This window comes from Hypanus sabinus, chromosome 2 (assembly GCF_030144855.1).
Source record: "Hypanus sabinus isolate sHypSab1 chromosome 2, sHypSab1.hap1, whole genome shotgun sequence".
Lineage (NCBI taxonomy): Eukaryota > Metazoa > Chordata > Chondrichthyes > Myliobatiformes > Dasyatidae > Hypanus > Hypanus sabinus.
This window is the reverse complement of record NC_082707.1, coordinates 23,197,388-23,221,596: the sequence shown is the minus strand read 5'-3', so window position 1 is coordinate 23,221,596 and position 24,209 is coordinate 23,197,388. Positions and strand designations below refer to the sequence as shown.

The 24,209-nt window shown below is 44.4% G+C and overlaps 1 protein-coding gene across 3 annotated transcripts in view; it reads right to left on the bottom strand.

Moving 5' to 3' along the window:
• LOC132407081 (transmembrane protein 145-like) overlaps positions 1-24,209 on the bottom strand; it is a 74,177-nt gene that overhangs the window by 23,703 nt on the left and 26,265 nt on the right. The window contains exons 3-9 of one of the 3 annotated variants that reach the window (XM_059993381.1): positions 21,766-21,852; positions 12,089-12,190; positions 10,766-10,850; positions 10,614-10,685; positions 10,436-10,504; positions 9,632-9,712; positions 8,157-8,235 (exon numbers count right to left, since the gene is read on the bottom strand). In XM_059993381.1, coding sequence (XP_059849364.1) covers positions 8,157-8,235; positions 9,632-9,712; positions 10,436-10,504; positions 10,614-10,685; positions 10,766-10,850; positions 12,089-12,190; positions 21,766-21,852 — 575 coding nt within the window. The remainder of the gene's footprint in view (positions 1-8,156; positions 8,236-9,631; positions 9,713-10,435; positions 10,505-10,613; positions 10,686-10,765; positions 10,851-12,088; positions 12,191-21,765; positions 21,853-24,209) is intronic. The other 2 variants (XM_059993368.1, XM_059993373.1) reach the window with 2 other exon arrangements.

Genomic DNA, 24,209 nt, shown 5'->3' with positions numbered 1-24,209 from the left:
TAATTCATCACGCTAGCACTTTGTTGCCTGATAACATTCTAAGTGCCTAATTTCCAAATTCCTCAGGAAAAACTAATTCATGTGCCAGCGTAGGATGAAACTGCATTCTCTTGAGGCAGAATCCTGTAGCCTATCTTGATAATGACTCTTGCACACTACTAATCAAAAAGACCTGTGGAACAATCAAGGCATACAATTAATATTTTCAGACCATTTTTGTAAAGTTCTTTTGGGCAATAGTTGGGATATGTGATCTAAAGCAGAAAACCAATTGTGAGCTCAATCACTGGATAATAATGTGTAGCTCAATAATCCGATAATAGAAATTGCCGCAGTTCCTCTGTAGCCAATAGCTCAAATTTTTTAACATGTTAGTCATCCAGCTAAATGGTCAATAATTACAGCAATATCTGTTTTAATTTTAAAGGACTGTAGCGGTGTGCTACACGCAGCGCTAAAATAACGACACGGAGTCGATAAACTGCAATTAAAGAAGATTCACAGCCTTGCTTTAAAGCCTCCCTCATCCCGCCCTCCCCGGGCGCGGATGCTGTAAGGGGCACGTACTCACAAACCCCTGCGGGCTTTCCCTTTGTTGGTGAAGCAGACCTGGCCTTTGTGAGCCGGTTCAAGTGCGCTAGGAAGTGGGTCACCACAGGACTACCAATATAGAAACATTTCGTTTCTTACCACTGCTACAATTCTTACAATCCGAACATTTAAACCTGCTCTAATGCAAAGTGAAACAGGAGATCTGTAATGTAACACTATCCATTTAAGAAAGGAGAAACACAAGAGATTATGCAAATGCTGTAAACCTTGAACAACACAAACAAAGTGATACGGAGGGAATTAAACTTCCGATGTTTTGGACTGAGACCATCAACCAGCCCTGCTGAAGGGTCTCAGCCTAAAACTTTGACTGTTTTTCCCCTTCCATAGATGCTGCTTGACCTGCTGAGTTTCTCCAGCATTTTGTATGTTACTATTTTATGTAAGGAGACTGCATGCTGTAATCCATCTGAATTTTTGAGATTCCAGTTGCCCTTCACAATAAAGCCATCTCACACAACCTGTATATTTTGGCACCTACATCTCGACCTAAACTTGGTGTAAGCAGTTCAACATCGACTTCATCAGTTCAACATCTGACATCGTCTTTGACTTCCGGTCAAGATGGCGCCTGTGTACAAGGCTCTTTCGGTCGACATCTTCTGGATAGATCACAAAATCATATATTTCACTAATTTTATGTCTATGACATTTATTTTTCATCTTGAATGTGATTCTGGAACCTATGATTTGCAGTTTGTAGTTCGTTTGGGTGCTTCAGCAAATGGCAGTCTCCTGGAGAATTCCGGGAGGCAGAGGCAGTGTGTGTGAACCTCATGGCAAGAAGGTTGTGGGACAGCTGTGGGACGTGAGCTGATGTTCAACTCCATTTCACCGATTAAAGCAATGATGGACATCGAGGCAAATGCAGAAGGTGAGTGCTGGCTGCCTGCCTTTTAATCACTGGAGAGAGAGCTCTGCTACGGAAAGGGGAGAGACTGCTCTTTGATCACTGGTGGGATCGCTCTGCTACGGAGAGGGGAGACTGCCTTTTGATTGTTGTGGGGATTGCTTTGCTACGGAGAGGGAAAAGACTGCTGTTATGACCGGAGAATATTACCCAGGTTTCCTGCAGTTTGGATATGAACTTGGACTATAGATTCTTTTTCCAGCCTTATAGCTTTTTAGATTCTGTATTTTTATGCCTGATCTCTCTCATATTTTGTGAGGGGGGGAGAAAAGTTTGGGGGGGGCAATGCGCCTGTTCTATTTTTGTTCATTTTTTATGTGGGAAGAATGATCGTGTTGCTATTGAGGGTTGATGATCATACTGCTTTTCCTTCCTTTCTTGGTTTCATGGTTATCTGGAGAAGAAGAATTTCAGTGTTGTATACTTTGATAATAAACAAACCTTTGAACCTTTGTAGATTCTAGTCTTCAGGACTCAACAATGAATTCAACAATTTCAGATGGTCAGCCCTATTGGTTAGTATCTCATATCTCCTGCATTTGGGTTTCTTTTCCCTCACCTCTTATATTAGTTTGAATTTCTTTCACTGTAATGTAAAAAAAAAGTTACACTCTCACTGTGGCTCATAATAAACTAAGCTCCTTAGCTATCTCCGACAAACAGCCACAAGACTCAGCAGTGTATAGTGAGACCATCTCCCATAAGCAATACACATCTAGGATTGGCATGATTCGGGTTCAACCAAACAGCAAAGTTGGAATGTTCCATCAAGGGAACGAAAATTATGGTGAATGTTGTGTAAATACAGCCCCATTCAAAGTTATCATTCCCCACTAAATAATGGAACTTACACCAGAATAAACTTAAAATGAAAGTATATTTACAAATATTTTAACTATAACAAACAATTAATAGAAAAAGAGCCCATTGTGGCGACCCATTTCCTGGCGCATCCGAACCGACTCACAATTAGATAGCCTACGGGTGTTTGCGAGCACAGAGCTTTGGAGCCTCTGCGCCATGGGGGGCCGGTTGAGGGAGGCTTAAAAGTGAGGCTGAAGTTTTCAAATAAAGTTTTTTCCTTCGACTGCAGTTACCGACTCCGTGTCGTAATTTTAGCGCTGCGTGTAGCACACCGCTACAATTGGTGACCCCGATGGTCCAAACGATTTTTGGACCAGAAATGACTGACGCCGCCTCTGTTCATGCGGTTTCGTTGAAACTGCCGGGTTTCTGGACACAGCGCCCGGACCTATGGTTCCAGCAAGCCGAAGCCCAATTCCACGTTCGCCAGATCACCTCAGAAGACACCCGCTACTACTACGTGGTGAGCTCCCTCGACCAGGACACAGCGGCCCAGGTCGCAGAGTTCGTACAGTCGCCCCCGGCAGACGGCAAGTACACGGAATTCAAAGCCCTGCTCCTCAGGACTTTCGGACTCTCACGGCGCGAGCGGGCTGCCCGTTTACTGCACCTGGATGGCTTGGGCTACAGACCTCCATCGGCTTTAATGAATGAGATGTTGTCTCTGGCCGACGGACACACATGCCTCATGTTTGAGCAGGCATTCCTGGAGCAGCTGCCCGAGGACATACGCCTGCTGCTATCCGACGCGGATTTCAGTGACCACCGGAAGGTGGCAGCCCGGGCGGACTTGCTGTGGAACGCCAAAAAGGTGAGCGGGGCGTCCATCGCACAGATCTTCCAGCCACGCTCCCGGCAGCAAACCAGTCCAGGCCCGGCCGCAGAGCCCGCCAACCCCCGGCCCAATGAACACTGGTGCTTCTACCACCAGCGGTGGGGCGCAGAAGCCTGCCGTTGTCGCCCGCCCTGCAAGTTCCCGGGAAACGCCAGGGCCAGCCGCCGCTGATGGCTACGGTGGCTGGCCATCGGGATAGCCTCCTGTATGTGTGGGATAGAAGGTCGGGACGCCGGTTTTTGGTCGATACTGGGGCTGAGATCAGCGTTTTACCTCCGACGAGTTACGACACCTGCAGCAGGGCACCGGGTCCCCCCGTGAGGGCCGTGAATGGCAGCACAGTAAGGACCTATGGCACCCGTCAGGTGCAGCTACAGTTCGGCTCCAGCCAGTTCACGTGGGACTTCACACTGGCCGCCGTAGCCCAACCGCTTCTGGGTGCGGATTTTTTGCAGGCTCACAGCCTACTGGTCGACCTGCCCAGGAAGAGACTGGTACACGCCGAGACCTTTCAGACATTCTCCCTGGCTGCAGCCCAGTTGCCAGCCCCTCACCTCGGCACCATCACGCTGTCCGACAACGACTTCACCAGGGTCCTGGCGGAGTTCCCATCGGTTCTGGCACCGCAGTTCACAGCGGCCATGCCCAGGCATGGCGTACAGCACCACATCCCGACCCAGGGACCACCCCTCCATGCCCGCGCTCGGCGGCTTCCCCCGGACGCTCCGACTGGCGAAGGAGGAGTTCCAGAGGATGGAGGAATTGGGGATCATCCGGCGGTCCGACAGCCCATGGGCCTCCCCCCTGCACATGGTGCCCAAAGCGACGGGGGGCTGGAGACCGTGCAGCGACTACCGCAGGCTGAACGAGGCTACCACACCGGACCGCTACCCTGTGCCGCACATTCAGGACTTTGCAGCAAACCTGCACGGCGCACGGATCTTCTCCAAGGTAGATCTCGTCCGAGGGTACCATCAAATCCCGATGCATCCTGACGACGTCCCCAAAACGGCTCTCATCACCCCTTTCGGCCTTTTCGAGTTCCTCCGCATGCCGTTCAGCCTGAAGAATGCCGCACAGACGTTCCAGCGGTTAATGGACGCGGTGGGACTGGACCTGGACTTCGCGTTCATCTATTTGGACGACATCCTCATAGCCAGCAGCAGTCGTCAGGAGCATCTGTCCCACCTCCGTCAACTCTGCGCCCGACTGAGTGAGTACGGTCTTACAATCAACCCCGCCAAATGCCAGTTCGGACTCGATACCATTGACTTCCTGGGCCACAGGATTACTAAAGACGGGGCAACCCCTCTGCCCGCTAAGGTAGATGCGGTCCGCCTCTTTCCCCGACCACGATCAAAGGCCTTCAGGAATTCGTAGGTATGGTCAATTTCTACCGCCGCTTCCTCCCTTCAGCTGCCCGGATCATGCGCCCCCTGTTCGCCCTGATGTCGGGTCCGAGCAAGGACATTACCTGGGACGAGGAGTCCGCCGCCGCTTTCGTTCAAACGAAGGAAGCTTTGGCGGACGCCGCAATGCTAGTACATCCCAGAATGGACGCCCCTACCGCCCTCACAGTGGACGCATCAAACACGGCAGTCGGTGGGGTGCTGGAGCAACTCATCGCAGGTCGCTGGCAACCCCTGGCGTTTTTCAGCAAACACCTGTGACCACCCGAGCTTAAGTACAGTGCTTTCGACCGGGATCTATTGGCGCTCTACCTGGCAATCCGGCATTTCAGGTACTTCCTAGAAGGTCGGCACTTCACCGCGTTCACGGACCACAAACCGCTTACCTTTGCGTTTACGAAAGCGTCCGACCCCTGGTCGTCCCGCCAGCAATGCCACCTGTCCTACATCTCTGAATACACGACGGATGTCCGGCACGTCTCAGGTAAGGACAATGTCGTGGCGGATGCGCTCTCTCGCCCTACCGTTCATGCCCTTTCCCAAGGGGTAGACTTTGAGGCACTGGCAGAGGCGCAGCAGGCGGATGAGGAGATTCCGAGTTACAGAACCGCAGTCTCCGGCTTGCAGCTCCAGGACCTCCCCGTAGGCCCGGGTGAGAGGACCCTACTCTGTGACGTCGCCACCGGCCAGCCCCGTCCCGTCATCCCGACAGCATGGCGGTGCTGCGTTTTCGACTCCATTCATAACTTGGCGCATCCCTCCATCCGGACAACTGTCCGGATGGTTTCCAGCAGGTTCGTTTGGCACGGACTCCACAAACAGGTCAGTGAATGGGCCAAAACGTGCATGCACTGCCAGACGGCCAAGGTGCAGCGGCACACCAAAGCCCCACCGCAGCAGTTCCATCCCGCCCACCGGCGTTTCGACCACATTCATGTGGATATCGTCGGAGCGCGGCACCTACCGGTTCACAAGATGGCCAGAGGCGGTCCCGCTCACCGACACCACCTCCGGATCTTGCGCCCGAGCCCTGATCGCCACCTGGATATCTCGCTTTGGTGTACCAGCCCACATTACCTCCGACAGAGGCGCCCAGTTCACCTCCAGCCTGTGGTCAGCTATGGCCAGCCTTTTGGGGACTCAGCTGCACCACACAACTGCCTACCACCCACAGTCGAACGGGCTAGTGGAGCGTTTCCACCGTCACCTGAAGTCGGCCCTCATGGCCCGCCTGCGAGGAGCCAACTGGGCGGACGAGCTTCCCTGGGTCCTACTCGGCATCCGCACAGCACCCAAGGACGACCTGCACGCCTCGTCGGCTGAGTTGGTATATGGCGCGCCCCTGGTCGTCCCCGGGGAATTCCTACCAGCCCCAAGGGGGCAAGAGGAGGAACCCACAGCAGTCCTGGGCAGACTACGCGAGAAGCTCGGTAACCTGGCCCCCATACCCACTTCACAGCACGGGCGGCACCCGACCTGCGTACCCAAAAACCTACAGAACTGTAAGTTTGTGTTTGTACGAAGGGGCGGGCATCGGCCGCCGCTGCAGCGGCCATACGAGGGGCTGTTTATGGTGCTCCGGAACAACGGGTCCACGTTCGTGCTGGATGTTGGGGGGAAAGAGGAGGTTTTCACGGTGGACCGCCTCAAACCGGCCCATGTGGACCTGGCGCAACCGGCCGAGTTTCTGGCGCCTCGGCGCAGAGGCCGACCTCCCAAGCAGGTTCTGGCCCAGACTGTGGACATTGGGGGGTGTATCGCCGGTTCTGGGGGGGGCGGGGTTATGTGGCGACCCATTTCCTGGCGCATCCGAACCGACTCACAATTAGATAGCCTACGGGGGTTTGCGAGCACAGAGCTTTGGAGCCTCTGCGCCATGGGGGGCCGGTTGAGGGAGGCTTAAAAGTGAGGCTGAAGTTTTCGAATAAAGTTTTCTCCTTCGACTGCAGTTACCGACTCCGTGTCGTAATTTTAGCGCTGCGTGTAGCACACCGCTACACCATTATAATTAAACCAGTCTAGAATGTGCACATAAACAATGGAGCTCATTGCTGAATAGTCAAATGCTTCACTTTAAGGAGTGTGTGCTTAGCTCACTGCTCTGCTCTCTCTATGCCCATGACTATGTGGCTAGGCATAGCTCAAATACCATCTATAAATTTACTGATGATACAACCATTGTTGGTAGAATCTCAGGTGGTGATGAGAGGGCGTACAGAAGTGAGATATGCCAACTAGTGGAGTGGTGTCACAGTGACAACTTTGCACTCAACATCAGTAAGATGAAAGAGCTGATTGTGAACTTCAGGAAGGGTAAGATGAAGGAACACATACCAATCCTCATAGAGGGATCAGAAGTGAAGAGAGTGAGCAGCTTCAAGTTCTTGGGTGTCAAGATCTCTGAGGACCTATCTGGTCCTGACAATTCAATGCAGCTATGAAGAAGGCAATTATACTTCAATAGGAGTTTGAAGAAATTTGATATGTCAACAAAAACACTTAAAAACATCTATAGATGTACGTTGGAGAACCTTCTGACAGGTTGTGTCATTGTCTGGTATGGTGGGGGGGGGGGCGGGGGGGCTACAGCACAGGACCGAAAGAAGCTGCTGAGAGTCATAAATTTAGTCAGCTCGATGTTGGGTACTAGCCTACAAAGTATTAAGGACATCTTTAAAGGCAGCAACCATTGTTAAAGACTCCAGCACCCAGGGCATGCCTTTTTCTCACTGTTACCATCAGGAAGGAGGTACAGAAGCCTGAAGGCACACACTCAGTGATTCAGGAACAGCTTCTTCCCCTCTGCCACCCGATTTCTAAATGGATATTTAACCTGTGAACACTACCTCACTTCTTAATATATATTATTTCTGTTTTTGCACGATTGTTAATCTAGTCAATATACATATACTGTCATTGTTTTACTTATTCATTTATTATCCTACATTACGTATTGCACTGAATTTCACGACACATGCCAGTGATAATAAACCTGATTCTGACTCATGGTCTGAGTGAAAGACACCAGCTGCAATTGGAACTTTCCTCAAAGCCCGTTACTAACTGGCTAACTCCGAAGTATGTGTATTTTCATGGATTCATTCCTCTGCACCAGTAACTTCTTACAATGGTGGCTGTCCTTTGGTGGGGGTGGGGGTGGGGGGTTCCACGAGCATGAACCAGCTCTTTACCACTACCATTCTCCTTCCACCCAGCAGCAGCATCACTACCACTTCCATCTCCTGTTTACTTCTGGCCCTACCCCATCACAGACCTTCCCTTTGCTCCCCCTCCCCCCACATTCTCTGCAAATTAAAACAGGCTTTATTCATATCTCTTCCCAGTTCTAATGAAAGTCATTGGCCGAAAATTCTATCTCAGTTCTCCCTCCTTTTCTGCTGCCTGACCTCTTTTTTTATGACAGACATTCATTGGATATGGAATGCCAGTTCAATATTATTAGTATCTTTAAATATTGACACAAATCTGTATTGTTTTGACTAACTTGTATATGAATGATTTTCACCTTGTAATTGTAAATCCGTGGCTCATGAGAAGCAGCATTGGGACAAGCAGTAAATAGCTAATCACCAGCAACAAGCGTCCTGAGGAAATAAATGAAAGATAAAAGGAAAAACTGGCAATATCAGACCATGCATAAAGAAATGATTTAACAATATTAGCAAAAGAATAGATAAGATGTGTATTTGTGTCCTTTCTGGTGTTTTAACTACACGTATCAATACTTCCAAATAAATTTATATTAAATATGCCTTCCAAATGTTGTACCATGGACATGTGTCAATTTACATTTCTATACTGATCCTGCATGATTCAATTTTCAGACCACTTGTATTGTTACAATTGTAATGTAATGCTCAAGTTCCAGTTCAAATTTATTGTCATTGAACCATACACATGTATTACCTCAAACAAGACAATGTTCCTCCAGACAAAGGTTCACAGCACAGTAATACATAAAGTAATATTGCCACAATAAATTAACAAATAATAAGGTTCAAAGTTCAAAGTAAATTTATTATCAAAGTACATATATGTCACAATATACAACCCTGAGATTCATTTTCTTGCAGGCACACCCAATAAATCCATAATAGAATAATAACCAAATAGAATCAATGAAAGACCGCACCAACATTATGTCCGCATGTACGATACAAGTTAAAAAGTGAACAGTATAACATTATTGTTGCTTCATACATGATGAGACCTAGGTGATGGCAGGGAGTTCAGTAGTCTTAAGGCTTTGGGGAAGAAACTGTTTTTCATCCAAACTGTTTTTTTTCCAAATGCTATGGTACCTTCTGCCTAATGGTGGGGGTCAAAGAGATGGATCGGCGAGATCACTGATGATGATAAGGGTCCTGCATATCAGTGTTCCTGACAAATATCTCAAGTGGGAGGCCCTGATGATTCCCTCAGCAGTACACGCAATCCTTTGTAGGGACTTGCAATTTCAGTACCAGATGGTGGCACACAGCTGGTAGATTCGTAGCTCTGACACCTCCAAGAGGACTACCACCTTGTGATTTGAAGGATTGTGTGTCTCAATCCAGACAGCAATGTTGGCCACAGTCAGGACCTTATTCTTTGGCTCTTGGAGGGGTCATCCATGCCAAACAGGTCAAAGAGTAGAGGTCAGACTCAGAGTCCTCCAGCTTCAGGGTTCAGCTCAGGGCTAACAACCGTGACTGGTAAAACAAAAATGTTATGGAAACAGCAATGACGAAACCTTCCACATCTGAGTGTGACGGTATTCCTGAGGCCCCCGCCTGGGAATGGCATGACTGACAGTATTGGAAACTGCGAGGAAGCTACCGACATGATGAAGGAAGCCCTGAATACTGCTGGAGATGGAGGACTTCCATTGCCGCTCTAAACACCAACAGTATAACGGACAGTAAATAAGTCACAGCTCTTGGACAGAGCTGCATAATGAAAATTAAATGTTCACATCATGCATTAATATGACTTGCTTACCGATTATTTTGACAGGTTCACAATCTACACCATTTCGTGCATAAATGCCAAATTGAATGCATAGGAAGAAATGGCCTAGAGCTAGAAAGAAATAATAAATTGTATATATCTTGCATGTTGAAACATTCACCACTCTATCCATAACTGGCTTTATCAGTTAACAACAAAAGTGTTGTTATAGACATGTGTATTTTCAAAGTGACTTATGCACCATTTGCCTCTATTTAGTACAAATGTCATCACTTGAGCCTGCACAATGAGAGTACTGCTTTCAAAAGCAGCATGTTTTTAGAACCTGAATTATGCAATAGAACCCTGTTGTGAATAGCTACAGTTACAAACAGAGACCTCTGTAGTTAATTTATCTTGGCCATCGACAATACCCTTACCTTATTTTAGAGCATACAACCATTTCAATATTTAAGGGCACAATACAAAGCTACATGTTGTTGACAAGGGCTGCAGCCGGATTTTGATGCCTGAGTGAAGGCAAATAGGAGAAGTAACTTTTTCCACACTGAGGGTGGTGTGTAAATGGAACAAGCTGGCAGAGGCGGGTACAATGACAACATCTGAAAGATATTTGGACAGGGTCATGGATAGAAAAGTTATAGAGATGTGGGCCAAATGCAGGAAAATGGTACAAGCTCAATTAGGCAAGATATAAGACATAAATTCTGGGCTCTTTTTATTATAAAGTAACTTAATTGATAAGCAAAAACATACAGTAGTAAATATAAATTTTGTTAATCATGCTGAACACAATTATCATACATTATCTTCACTGATTTACAGAAGTCTCACCTTCTATTCCTATAGAGGCCATTAGCATTTGATAGCTTGAATGCAGTAAATGTCTTCTCTTCAAATAATCTACAAAAAAGTTTTGAAAGGCTTATTCTCATTATAAAGCTATTGCATATAATTGTTCTCATTATAAAGCTACAGCAAATACATTAGTTTGTAACAGCGGATTACTTACAAGCAAAATATATACAGACTCCAAGTACAATTACGAATAACAACACTGAAAGCGTGTGTACTTCAAGAATTCCTGTAAAATGGAAGGATAAAGAGCATCTTTAGTTTGACCACATCCATAAAACAACTAAAAACAATAATGAGCACTCTTACCTATCTGATTGGCAGAAAAATGTCTTCTCCATAAACTTTTTCCATTCAACATCTTAATTTGGTATTCCAATTGTATTCCTCCACCCTAATTAAAAAGCAAAGAATATAATGGCAAACATTTAAAAAAATGCCAAACAGTAGTTGCATCCAAGCACAATCTTACTGAAGTCAGAATGTTTTTATAAGCATTGTAGTCGCCTTTAAATACATCAATTTATATTATTTGAAATTGACATAAACAATTACACAACTAACTTGCACAACAATGCACAACTAACTTTATTTAGCCTTTCGTATAGTCAAGAACAGGATGTGGATTTTACAAATTTAGCCACACAGACACACATACCAACTACAGAAACAAAGAAAGTGAACTTACTTAACAAGCTTTATAACACTTTAAGCTGCTTCACAAACTACTAATGATCTTAAATCCCTGGTTACTATGAAAGCAAGTGCAATTCTACACAACAATAAGAAATGCTGAAGAGAAATCAGAACATCGGGAAGCATTTGTGGAAAGAGGAACAGTTAATATTTCAGGTCAAAGACACTTCATCAGAAATGTGAAGAGTGAGAATCTGACACGATCCTAGTGAAAGCTGGTGTGGGTTTAAGTGCTGACACCCCTGTTCCTGCTTCTGTGCTCTTAAAGTTCAGTACCTCCTCTCAGTTTGAATCACAGTAAGTATCCCAAGGAACAAAGAACATATTCCTTGTTTTGACCACAGCACCAAAAACCTTTCTTCATTTAACTCATATTTTTAGCACCACGGCCATGTCCTTCTTGTTTTTCCACAACATCAAATCCACTAACCCCTGTCAGATATACTTATCTTTATTTTAATGATCTTCATTTCAACCTTACTGACAGCAACATATCCATTCCCACTATATAGCTCTCCTTTTCACTTATAAATACAAGGTTAAAAGGAGAACAGTGAAAGAATAACCAGTTTTATCATATTAAAAATAATTTGATGAAGTCCTTTGATTTTCCATCTGAGTGCCCCAGGAAGAGAAGCTGGTATCTTCTGAGCATTTATCCCAGCCAAGGAGCAAAGTCATCAGCTTACCGAATGTGCTTGATGCCCAAGGCATTTCAACCACCCCAGGGGTTCCTAATCTTTTTGCTGCCATGGAGCAGCAAGGGTTTGGTAGACCCTGGGTGGGGAACCCTGGCATATCATCTCTCTCCTATGGCAGGGGAAGTGCTCACTTTAAATGGATTTTAAATGGATTATATAAATTACAGGTTTTCCTTACAGTCTAACAATAGCTTGATTTGCATCTGGTAATCAGTGTAGAAAATGAAGTTCATACCCTACAATTACTGACTGCAAGGAACCACCATCTCTCCCTTGCTGAATGGAAGTTGAGTGTTTTTTGACAATCTGTGTAATTCATTCCATTCATATCTATCACCTGCACGAGAGAAGAATATAAAAGAAACTATCAAAGATATTACTGAGAGTTTTTACACTTTTCTTTGCATTAATTCACAAGGGCATGTTTATAAGGATGGATTTTCCGATTGGATTGATGGGAAAGTTGTCCGTATTTACCACTGCTGCACATTCAGAAGTTCTGGACTATATGTACGCATAGCTGAACATAGTAAGTAATCCGGAATGCGTTGTCAGTGAACCCATAGGATGTGCCATTTTGTACTCTTCCCTAATGTAATCAAGAGAGAAGAGCTCAATGGCTTTATGAGGTTTAGATATTTATCAACTATTTTCATGGTAAAATACATGGAAACATTTTGAAAGAACTGTGTATTTTTCAATGGTATAATAACCCATAGTTCCTGGTCACCTAACTTTCTTGCTGTGTAGACTGTAATTGCAGGTAAATGTTTTAAAATAGGACGTATTTTAAAACATTTTTTAGGTAGGCCTACAATTCTTTATTCTCTTCCTTGATTCTGTAAGCATGTTGCAATTTGTATTTATAATAATTAAATCCCTTCTTTTTTCTTCATGGTTTAACAACTGAAAGGGTGCGTGCGTGCGTGTGTGTTTTCCCAGATTCCCAGCATCTGTAGTCTTCTTTGTCTCAGGAAAATCTCTGGTCAGGGATGCATGGTCAGGTCAGCTTGGACCTGGATACTGGAGTTATCATACACAAACATAACGTACATGCTCTCAAAAATCAAGTTTTGGGTTAGAATCAGAAATTATTGTAGATCCAAATGCTCTACACAGAAATCCATGGTGCAGTCCAAATTGATGAATGAGAGATAAATAGATTCCCATGAAGTCTGGAGTCAGGCAGGGTTGTTCACTCTCCCCGTCTTCTTCATGTGCTGCATGGAACCCTTTGCTGAGTCCATCAGGACGGACAAGAGCATACGATGGGTGATGCTGCCAGGCAGTGGAGTGCGGTAGTCAAAACCCTCCTGTACATGGACAAAGCCCTCGTCTTCTGCTTGGATCCATGATCAGTCTGCAGATTGATCAGCATCTGAGACCTATTCCATGTGTCATCGGGAGTCAGAGTCAATTGCAGAAAGAGAGAGGTCACTAGCCCAAATTACTGCTTGAAGGTGCTGGGGATCTGGTTCAGAGGGGTTGAAGCCCGTGACAAGAATCGGCAATAGGCTGGAAAAGTCAAACAAAAATTGGTTATATGAAGATAGTGTTCTCTCTCAGTAATTGGCAAGAACCTAGTTTTCAGGTGTGATGTGCTCTTAGGACTGCCATACCTGCCACAGGTGTGGACTGTTCCTTGCTCTTCTTTCTTGGTAATTAACCAGTTTAGCTGGAGGTCTGAGATGGATTCCAATGATTGCATGCACAAGTCCAGAGAATAAGGACAAAAGTGTTCCCACGTTGCTTTCATCCTGATGATCAGGTTTGTGTTAGGCTCCGTCAGCCAGCGTGTGAACCCAAAGTACATAGGCACCACTGAGTGCTGAAGTTCTACCCGTCCCTGCTTTCGCAGAAGATCAGCCTGGCCCCATTACCACCAACATCCAGCAACATCCACCCTTCGTGGAACAGTAACTCCAAGTAAATGCCTTTGACCACAAATCCATCAGTCAGAGGTCAGCCTGGAACAAACTACAGACACTGTGGGACAGAGACACGACAGAATGTCCATACCATCTTGGCAGAACAGCTCATTGATAGATCTCACCAACATGCACCAAGAGCCCGCTTGGCTGACACTGAAAGGGGCCGCCCAGACAGATCCTACCTGTACATATGGCATAACATCCCCAACACATGTCATTCTCAGGAAGTGATGAGGGAGAGACTGTCACCCACCTCTTCCCAGAGGGTGTGATGATGGATACAAGGATCAATGTCCCGGTCCCAGCCCATCCCCAGTAGCTCCATAACAGAAGACTCTCTGATCCAAGGGGTCTCCCACCTCCCTATTTGTCACACTTACTGGCAGCGTTGCAGACGAAGGACCCAAAGTAGTGTTGAGGAAGCCTACCACCCATCTTACAATCTCCTTGACACAGCACCATCAGGAAGGAGGTATGGAAGCATCAGAACTAAGACAGCCAGACTGGGTAACAAGTTCTTCCCTCAGGCTGTCAATCTAATGAATAGCCTGCTCCCACTGAGGTCTCGTCACCAGGATAGCCAGCCGTTTACTGTATAGTTTACTGTTCACCTGTGCTGCATTTTGAATTACATTTTATTAACTTATTTATCATATAGAAGTTTGGTTTATGAGCTGTGTGAGGGAATATGTTGTGTGGATGCACCATGGTCTGGAGGAACATTGCTTTGTTTGGTTGTACAGTCAGACGCCTATAAACCTGAACTGTTCCCAAGGATACACACTGAGACAGACATCAAGTGCTGCTGAAAGGACAGTGAAAGACACTCTTTAATCTGACTGAAACTTGTTTGTGAGGGAATACTTCTGACTGGCTGCAGAAGTACATATGGACTGCACTAAAACTTAGTGCAGCCAACACTAAGGCTCTGTGAGAAAAGACCGCAGCATAGGCTCCTTCTACTTCTGCACACGGAGGGCCAGAATTGAGTGGGGAAGCCCCTCGAACAATAGTTCAATTATTCCATTTAATATCAGAGAATATATAGAATATAACAATGAAAAGGGCATATCTCCCCAGGGGAGTCACACGACCGGCATGGTGGTAATATTTTTCTTTTTAAAAGTTTACACAACTGAATGCAATGATCATGAACGCATTTGCTTTCTTTTTCACTGTTTCTTCCTTTGTATATATTTTCACTTTTATATAATTTAAAGAAAATCAAGTTTGATTTTGAAATATAAAGTTTCCTTGGCACAGCTGTCTATCCACACTCAAGTCAAAAACAAAAGAGACTGTGCTGTCTTTACGACAGTTATTTAGTTTATAATATTTTCGCTTAGTAATTCATTCGATAGTATTTTCTAGTTCGAATTAGAAGTGTTTAAAGTATATTCATTGCATGTAAAATATATCGGCATGCGATGACGTCACATCCGGTTTCGCCGCGTCTTGTGGGAAAATACCGGTTTGAAATTAGCGCGAGGGTGGGGGCTCACCACGAGGCACACCTGAGCAGAAGTTGTTTTGCAGGCATTAGAAATCACAGTGAGAGCAACGCTGTAAGTTAATAGATAATCGCTATATTGAACTAAGATGTTAATGCCGATCCTGTTAGAAGTAACGACGGTAGATAATGTTTATGCTTTCGTTAGTTAAAGAGTCGCGGATAGTTTGCATGGAAGTGTATTTAAAGTAGTCAATGGAGCAGGTAAACTCTCCCTGTATACTGCACCTTAGTGTAATGTAGTTATAGTCACCTTTGCAAGTATTTACACTTGAAATGTGATATTAAGGAAGGAACAAATACTGTATCAATCTTGTATTGTTTTATCAACAGTTTTCACCATATGTTAATGTGAAGAGTGAACAGTAAATGGTTAATCTTGCTGCGATCTGGTTGTTATTAACTGTGGTTTATCTCAACATTAAATTCAGCGTTCGTGACACGCGAAGGAGAACGTTACAGTGAAAAAGCGGCATTATCAGGTGTTTCAAGTGCTGCAATGTCAGCTCAATCCAGCATCAAGTCGACGCCGCCCAGCGACAAGGGCAGTAAACCGACATCAAGTAAGCCCACCCAGGCGTTATCAGGTGTTCCAAGTGCTGCAATGTCAGCTCGATCTGGGATCAAGTCGATGGCGCCCAGCAACAAGGGCAGTAGAACGACATCAAGTAAGTCCACACAGGCAAGAGCCAAGGTAGAAGCCGCTAAGGTGCGACTGCGTTACGCCAAACAAGAAGCAGTTTTGAAAATGAAACAGGCCACCAGAGCAGTCGAAATCCAGAAAGAAAGGGCCGCCAGAGAAGCCGAAAAGGCCGCCAGACAAAGAGAAGAGGCTGCCAGAGAAGCCGAAATCCAGAAAGAAAAGGCTGCCAGAGAAGCCGAAATCCAGAAAGAAAAGGCTGCCAGAGAAGCCGAAATCCAGAAAGAAAGGGCCGCCAGACAAAGAGAAGAGGCTGCCAGAGAAGCCGAAATCCAGAAAGAAAGGGCCGCCAGAGAAGCCGAAAAGGCTGCCAGACAAAGAGAAGAGGCCGCCAGAGAAGCCGAAATCCAGTTGGAAATGGCAAAAATTTCGACAGAGTTGCAAGTGCTGCAGCTAGAAAGAGAAGAAGAAGCTGCCACGGTGGAAGCAGAGTACATAGAAGAAGCTGAAGGGTCATGTGATCTGACCGAAGCAAGATCTACTTTAGAAAGGACCAGACTGGAACGCACAAGCGACTATGTACAATCTCAAATAGACAGGCAGACTCGTCTCCCCTCTCCATACATATTCGATAACTTCCCCAGCTACGAGGAACCTCAGAGAGTCACGATTGCATCACATCCATACGAGGAAGGAAATTTACCCTCACGGCTCCGTGATGAAGTCAAGAATGAATGAACCGACAACGCTCCTTCACCCCCACAACAGGACGGCGGGGAGGGAGAGGTTCACTCCAGGACAACAATTGTCAGCTCGAACTGTACAGAAGTTTGCGGTCAAACTCAGTCAAGCCGTTCTTGTTCCAAGATCTGCCTCACTGAGGTGTACCCTAAAGAAGCACAACAAGACATTACCAGGCGTAAAGTAACCGACGAGACGCTAGGTCAGTCAGTCTTCGTTCAAACCGAGCACGGAAACAAACTTGCACAATCAGCTCAAGATACCATTTCTTTAAAACCCAAAGTCACCAAGGTCTTCAGAGATGAAGCAAATAATGGGGTTGCCCCATTGCCTTTCAGAGAACCACGCCAGCGCTCACCAGATAACAAAGAGCAGGCAGTCAAACGGTTCACGTCCTTACGGAAAACCCAGAAAAGGAAACCTGAGATGCAGCAACGCACCCGATTGGCCCACGAGGTACTGTGCACCCTAATGGCAGAGGTCACAGCCATTATAAACGCACAATCATTCCTACCTGTGTCTTCTGACCCAGAAAACCCCTTTATACTTTCGCCATCAACGCTCCTTACGCAGAAGGCAGGAGCACCTCCTCCACCAGGAGACTTCTCAGACAAGGATTTGTACACAAAGCAATGGAGACAAGTCCAGGCTCTGGCAAATCAGTTCTGGCCTCGCTGGAGACAAAAATATCTACCTTTGTTGCAACATAAACAAAAGTGGACAGAACCCCGAAGGAATCTTCAAGTTGAAGACTTAGTCCTGCTCAGGGACAAGCAAATCGCCCGCAACAGCTGGCCAATGGCCAGAATCATTGCTACATTCCCTAGCGGGGATGGACATGTCAGGAAGATCGAATTGAAGACTACCGACCAAGGCGATGTGAAAATTTACCAAAGGCCAGTTACAGAAGTTATTCTACTACCCAATGACTGATTAAGAGACTAAGTTTTGTACTCTGCTCATTGTGACCTTACGAAGGTCAAGCGGGGAGTGTGCTGTCTTTACGACAGTTATTTAGTTTATAATATTTTCGCTTAGTAATTCATTCGATAGTATTTTCTAGTTCGAATTAGAAGTGTTTAAAGTATATTCATTGCATGTAAAATATATCGGCATGCGATGACGTCACATCCGGTTTCGCCGCGTCTTGTGGGAAAACACCGGTTTGAAATTAGCGCGAGGGTGGGGGCTCACCACGAGGCAGACCCGAGCAGAAGTTGTTTTGCAGGCATGAGAAATCACAGTGAGAGCAACGCTGTAAGTTAATAGATAATCGATATATTGAACTAAGATGTTAATGCCGATCCTGTTAGAAGTAACGACGGTCGATAATGTTTATGCTTTCGTTAGTTAAAGAGTTGCGGATAGTTTGCATGGAAGTGTATTTAAAGTAGTCAATGGAGCAGGTAAACTCTCCCTGTATACTGCACCTTAGTGTAATGTAGTTATAGTCACCTTTGCAAGTATTTACACTTGAAATGTGATATTAAGGAAGGAACAAATACTGTATCAATCTTGTATTGTTTTATCAACAGTTTTCACCATATGTTAATGTGAAGAGTGAACAGTAAATGGTTAATCTTGCTGTGATCTGGTTCTTATTAACTGTGGTTTATCTCGACGTTAAATTCGGCGTTCGTGACACGCGAAGGAGAACGTTACAGAGACAGTAGCTGAGCCAAGAAGAAAAAGAGGTTTCATCCTTCCATCCAATTCCATTGAGTTCTCTTCATTAATGAGAAAATAACCCAATTTCCATTTGATAGATCTCATTATCTTACATCCCTCTGACTTGTCCCCTGGTAAATACAAAAGCTGAAATAATTATTTAACATTTCTGCTATTTTGCTGTTACATTCTGTGTTTTGATCCTGTCTATGTCTTAATAGTCTTATTCCCAAACCATTGTTCCTTCATAATTATGTAATTTATGTAGATGTAGAATATTATATTCATGCTCCTCTGACTTTTCTACTGCTCATTTTGTATTTCCTCTTATCACGCTCTCTCCTGCTCTAATACTATGCCATCTCATCCTTGTGTCTTTATTTACCTGTAAGCTTTTGGCGTCCAGTTGTTTTTTTTAAAGTGGAACATATTTATCCTGAAAGATTTCCAAAGACAATGGTGCTGTACCATAGAGGTAGGAATGAGGACCCCGAACCTCACCTGGAGCACAATAGAGGCAATAGCCGAAGACAGACAGAGATGGAGGACCTTCACTGCTACCCTAAACGCCAAGGGCATAATGTGCAGTAAGAAATAATATTCATCTTGGGCTGAATAGGTTACAAAGGTTTCTCTTTTAGTTTACCAATATTGTTTGTGTTATGTTATTATCTCCTCTAATTTTTCAAGTTTTCACCCTCTTAAAGAACATTGTCACATCTGCTGTACATTCTTCTCAATTACGGATTTAAATTATTTACATTATAAACAATGTTGCTTTACTCGATTTTCACATCTTTTCTAATTCATTGGCATTAGTAGATACAGTTGCAAATGCTTCCCTGCTGAATCTCCAGTACTCTATTCCCTTAATTTGTCTTTTTGAGACAGTAATTTCTAGCTTGTTGAGATCGACCATTGATATTATTGAATTGAATTGACTTTATTTCTTACATCCTTCACATACGTGAGAAGTAAAAATCTTTATGTTAAGATAAAGATTTATGTCTCCATCTAAATGTTCCATGAGCAATCGTAGTAATTTATAATAAATACAACAGTCAATGTAATATAGAGTACACTCCTGATGAAGGGTCTCGGCCTGAAATGTTGACAGTGCTTCTCCTTATAGATGCTGCCTGGCCTGCTGTATTCCACCAGCATTTTGTGTGTTGTTGGAGTACACTCAAATCAGCATGAGTTCATCAGTCTGACAGCCTGGTGGAAGAAGCTGTTCCGGAGCCAGTTGGTCCTGGCTTTTATGCTGTGGTACCGTTTCCCGGATGGTAGCAACTGGAATAGATTGTGATTGGGGTTACTCAAGTCCCCAATGATCCTATGGGCCCTTTTTACACTCCTGCCCTTGTAAACGTCCTGAATCATGGGAAGTTCACAACTACAGATGTGCTGGGCTGACCGCACCACTCTCTGCAAAGCATTGTGATTAAGGGAGGTACAGTTCCCATACCAGGCAGTGATACAGCCAGTCAGGATGCTCTCAGTTGTTGTTAGGATCTGTGGGTCCATACCAAACTTCCTCAACCGTCTGAGGTGTAAGGGGTGCTATTGTGCTTTTTTCACCACAGCAGGTGTGTACAGACCACGTGAGGTCCTCGGTGATGTGGATGCCGAAGAACTTGAAGCTGTTTACTCTCTCAAGCCCAGATCTATTGATGCCAATAAGGGTTAGCCTTTCTGCATTCTTCCTGTAATCCACAACCAGCTCCTTTGTTTTTGCAACATTGAGCAAGAGATTGTTCTCTTGACCTCACTGTGTCAGAGAGGTTACTCCTTCCCTGTAGGCCACCTTGTTATTGTTTGAGATAAGGCCAATCAATGTAGTGTCATTGGCAAATTTAATTAGCAGATTGGAGCTGTGGGTGTCAAGACAGTCATGGGTAAACAGGAAGTAAAGGAGGGGACTCAGTATGCAGCACTGAGGGGCCCCTGTATTGAGAGTCAGAGGATGGGAGGTGAGGGAGCCCACTCTTACCACCTGCCGGTGATCTGACAGCAAGTCCAGCATCCAGCTGCACAAGACAGGGTCAAGGTCAAGGTCTCTGAGCTTCTTGTCGAGCCTGGATGGAACAATGGTGTTGAATGCTGAACTGCAGAGCAAGAACAGCATTCTCACACAAGCATCCTTCTTCTCCAGATGTGTAAGGACGGTATGTAAAGCTGTGGCTATTGCATCAGCTGTCAATTCATTGTGTCAGTAAGCAAATCGTAGGCGGTCCAGTTTGGTTGGTAGCAAGCTGCAGATGTAATCCTTGACCAGCTTCTCAAAGCATTTGCTTGTTATTGAGGTGAGTGTGACAGGACACCAGTCGCTTAGGCATGTTACCTTGGTCTTTTTTTGTACAGGGACAACGGTGGATAACTTGAAACAGGAGGGCACACTACACTGGGAGAGGGAGAGATTAAAAATATCTGTAAGCTGGTTGTGCTGCACACACCCTGAGTACTCGCCCTGGGATGCCGTCTTGCGCAGCCTTGCCGCAGCCTTGCGACTGTCCACTCGATGGAAAGAGATGACCAGGTTGCAGGTTGTAGCGGTGGCTTTCCTCGGAGGCTCAGAGTTAGCGACATCGAACCAAGTGTAAAAGTGATTGAGCTCATCTGGGAGAGAGGCTGCGATGTTGGCGGCACCACAATGTTTGGCTTTGACATCTGCGATGGTATGCAGCCCTCACCACAAGTCACGTGTGCTATTCGTTGTGAATCCTCCCTATATTGTTGCTTCACAGCCTTGATAACTGCATGTATTTTGCTCTTTGCCCTACTTAATGTGCATATCTCTTCTTTGTTACATTACATGGACTGTAGACTATATCTGTTAGTGTGGTCAATCTTAAATTCCTCTTAACTATCCTCATTCATTCCTCGAACTGAAATTGTTTTATTATTGTCACATGTACTGAAAGACAGTGAAAACCTTGCAGTGTTCTTACAGATCAAATCATCATACAGTGCATTGAGGTAAAACACGATAAACATACAAGAGAATGCAGAATAAAGTATAACAGCCACAAATAAAGTGTAGTGCAGGTGAACAACAATGTGAAAGATCATAATGAGGTAGACTGTGAGATCAAGGGGCCTTCTTATCTTATAAAAGAGCCATTTAATAGACTTATAACAACAGGATAGATGCATTGAGCCCATTGCTACATGCTTTCAAAATTCAGTATCTTCTGCCTGATGGAAGAGGGTAGGAAAAATGTCTGAGGGGGAAGGATTCTTCGATTATGCTGTTAAAAATTTGAATCACACGGCTACAGTCACTTTTTTGTCGTTGTTAATGATTCCTCCCACCTTTTCCCCATATATGCTACCTACTCTACATGATGAAAAAACGTTTGCTTTTCTTCATTTACCATTCATCACAGTGCACATACTACAGATAAATACTGAATACATACCAGGCAACCAGACAACGGAAAGTCATGAGTGAGGTTCAACAGCTGATTATTTCCAGTGGCAGCCATTGCTTCTTTACTCCAACAGCTCTAATTGAACATTTTCAGATTAAAGTGAGTATGAATAACAGAAAAAGGTAACGCGATATAAAAACAGAAATATTCAACCGGCAGCGACTGAACAGAGGAACACTATAGAGAGAAAAATAAAGTTTAAGTTTCAGGTCAATGGCCACTAACTATCACCAAAAAAATAACATTAGAAATAAAACAAGCTTATGAGGCATAAAAATTTGAGGTGGGCATGACAGTGGAATGGGAAGAAATTGATTGTGTCAAAGGTCAAAATTAAAATAGCTAACAATGCAACAACCGTCTTCCTAAAAGTTACTCCCCCTCTGAAGTATTTCCAGTTCTGATGAAACGTTACACACCTAAACTCTTAGCTGTTTTTCTCTCTACAAACACTGACTAACTGACTATTACCATCATTTTCTGCATCAATTTGAACTGCTCTACTTCTTCGATTTTCAGTATGTCTTTGTTTTTCCAGGACCTTGCAAGTAAATTGAATAGCTCTTTTTGATGGTCATGAATTGCAGGGCTTTGTCGAGAAATTGGACGAAATAGTTTATAGGGGCTCCCAAACTTTTTTATGCCATGGACCAATATCACTAAGCAATAGGTCCACCGGTGTACACTACGTACAATGATTTATTCACAGTAGCAGCTCAGGTGTTAGAAAATGTCTCAAGATCCCTGATAGGGAAATCTCGATCAGTTCATGATCCTTATCTGCAAATTCTTACTGAATCAAATATGCCCCTGCTGCTCCTGACAAAATGTTCTTGGCTCAAACTTTAAGAGACGCCATTTAGGTAGATAATACTTTCCCTGTCATTTACTCCAGCAAGACTCCACAGAATTCCAAGCATCATTCCAATCCCCAGGATTGAGCACATCTATAAGGAGTACTGCCACAAGAAAGCAGAATTTCATCTTGGACACTCGCCATCCGGGACACACCCTCTTCTCGCTACTGCCGACAGGAAGGAGATTCAGGAGCCTGAGGTCACACACCAGCAGGTTCAGGAACAGTTATGAACCTTCACCATCAGGCTCCTGAACCAGTGTGGATAGCTTCATTCACTTCAACTCTGAACGGTTTCCATTACCTATAAACTAACTTTCAACGACTCTACAACCCACGTTCTCAATATTATTTATTTACTGTATTTGCAGTTTGTCTTCCTTTGCACATTGACTGTTTGTCAGTCTTTGTGTGCAGTTTTTCATCAACTCTAATGCATTTCTTTGTCCCACAAAGAACACCTGCAAGAAAATGAACCTCAAAGCAAAGACAAGATCTGGAGGAATGGCCAAAAGGAGCAGTGCATGAGGGTTCATATTCAGCCCAAAGTTATGGCAACACTAGTTTTCGTAATACAGTCATACTAACTATTTATATATTAGAGTGTAAATACTTAAACTTTATTGTTTATTTGTTGGTAAAATGACAAAATTAGAAGACTTTGTTCATTGAACACTGACAAACTCCTTACAGAGAACTGTGGAATTGAACCTAGTATTGCTGGCTCTGTAATGGGGTTACACTACCCTCTGCAGCTTCTTGCTTTCCTGTGTATTCAAACTGCTGTACCAGACCATGTGGAATTACTATACTCCTGCTGCTATTTTTTCAATATCCTGATATTCCCTATCTGTAGGAACACACAACTACAATATGAGCAATCAACAAACCTTGCACATAGTGAGAATTTGATCTAAGAGACAACATCCTCAACAATCCTTGCAACCTCTAAGGCCTGGAAACTGCATCAGGTCTTTGTAAACTCTTGCCAGAACTCCAAACACTGCTGACACAGAGTGCGACATTTAACACTCTGCGGCAGGAAATGTGTGTTAAATAAGTGCACTATACACTGTGTGTGTACTGCTCGCAGGCCTTGTTTTCACTTGCTTCTGAAAAAGCTACTTTACCAACAGTAAAATAGTTTATCTGTTCTTACTGATATGTTTAATTCAACTACGTTTTGTTGCCAGACCTACCTTTGAGTTATTTTTGTACACAGAGCGCCACTGATTCTTTTCATCATAGTAAAATAGCAAATTTACTTCATGTTTTTCCTTCAGAAATAATTTTAATACATAATAGAAATGTTAATTTTTTTATATTTCAAACAAATATTTTACAATATATTATTATATAACAGACTGCATGATATCCTACAAACATGATCTACTGCAAATTTGATTTTTCATAATTAGATTCCTTATCGTTGTTACAGAGACCTTGGGTTGCTCTAACACACCTGCTAGTGGTGAATCCTGGACAATACAGACAGTTATTGGAGTGAACTAGTTTAACTACTGTCGTTTTTAGCAAACCGGTATGTGAACGGCAATTTTAAATAAGTTCATTTTGG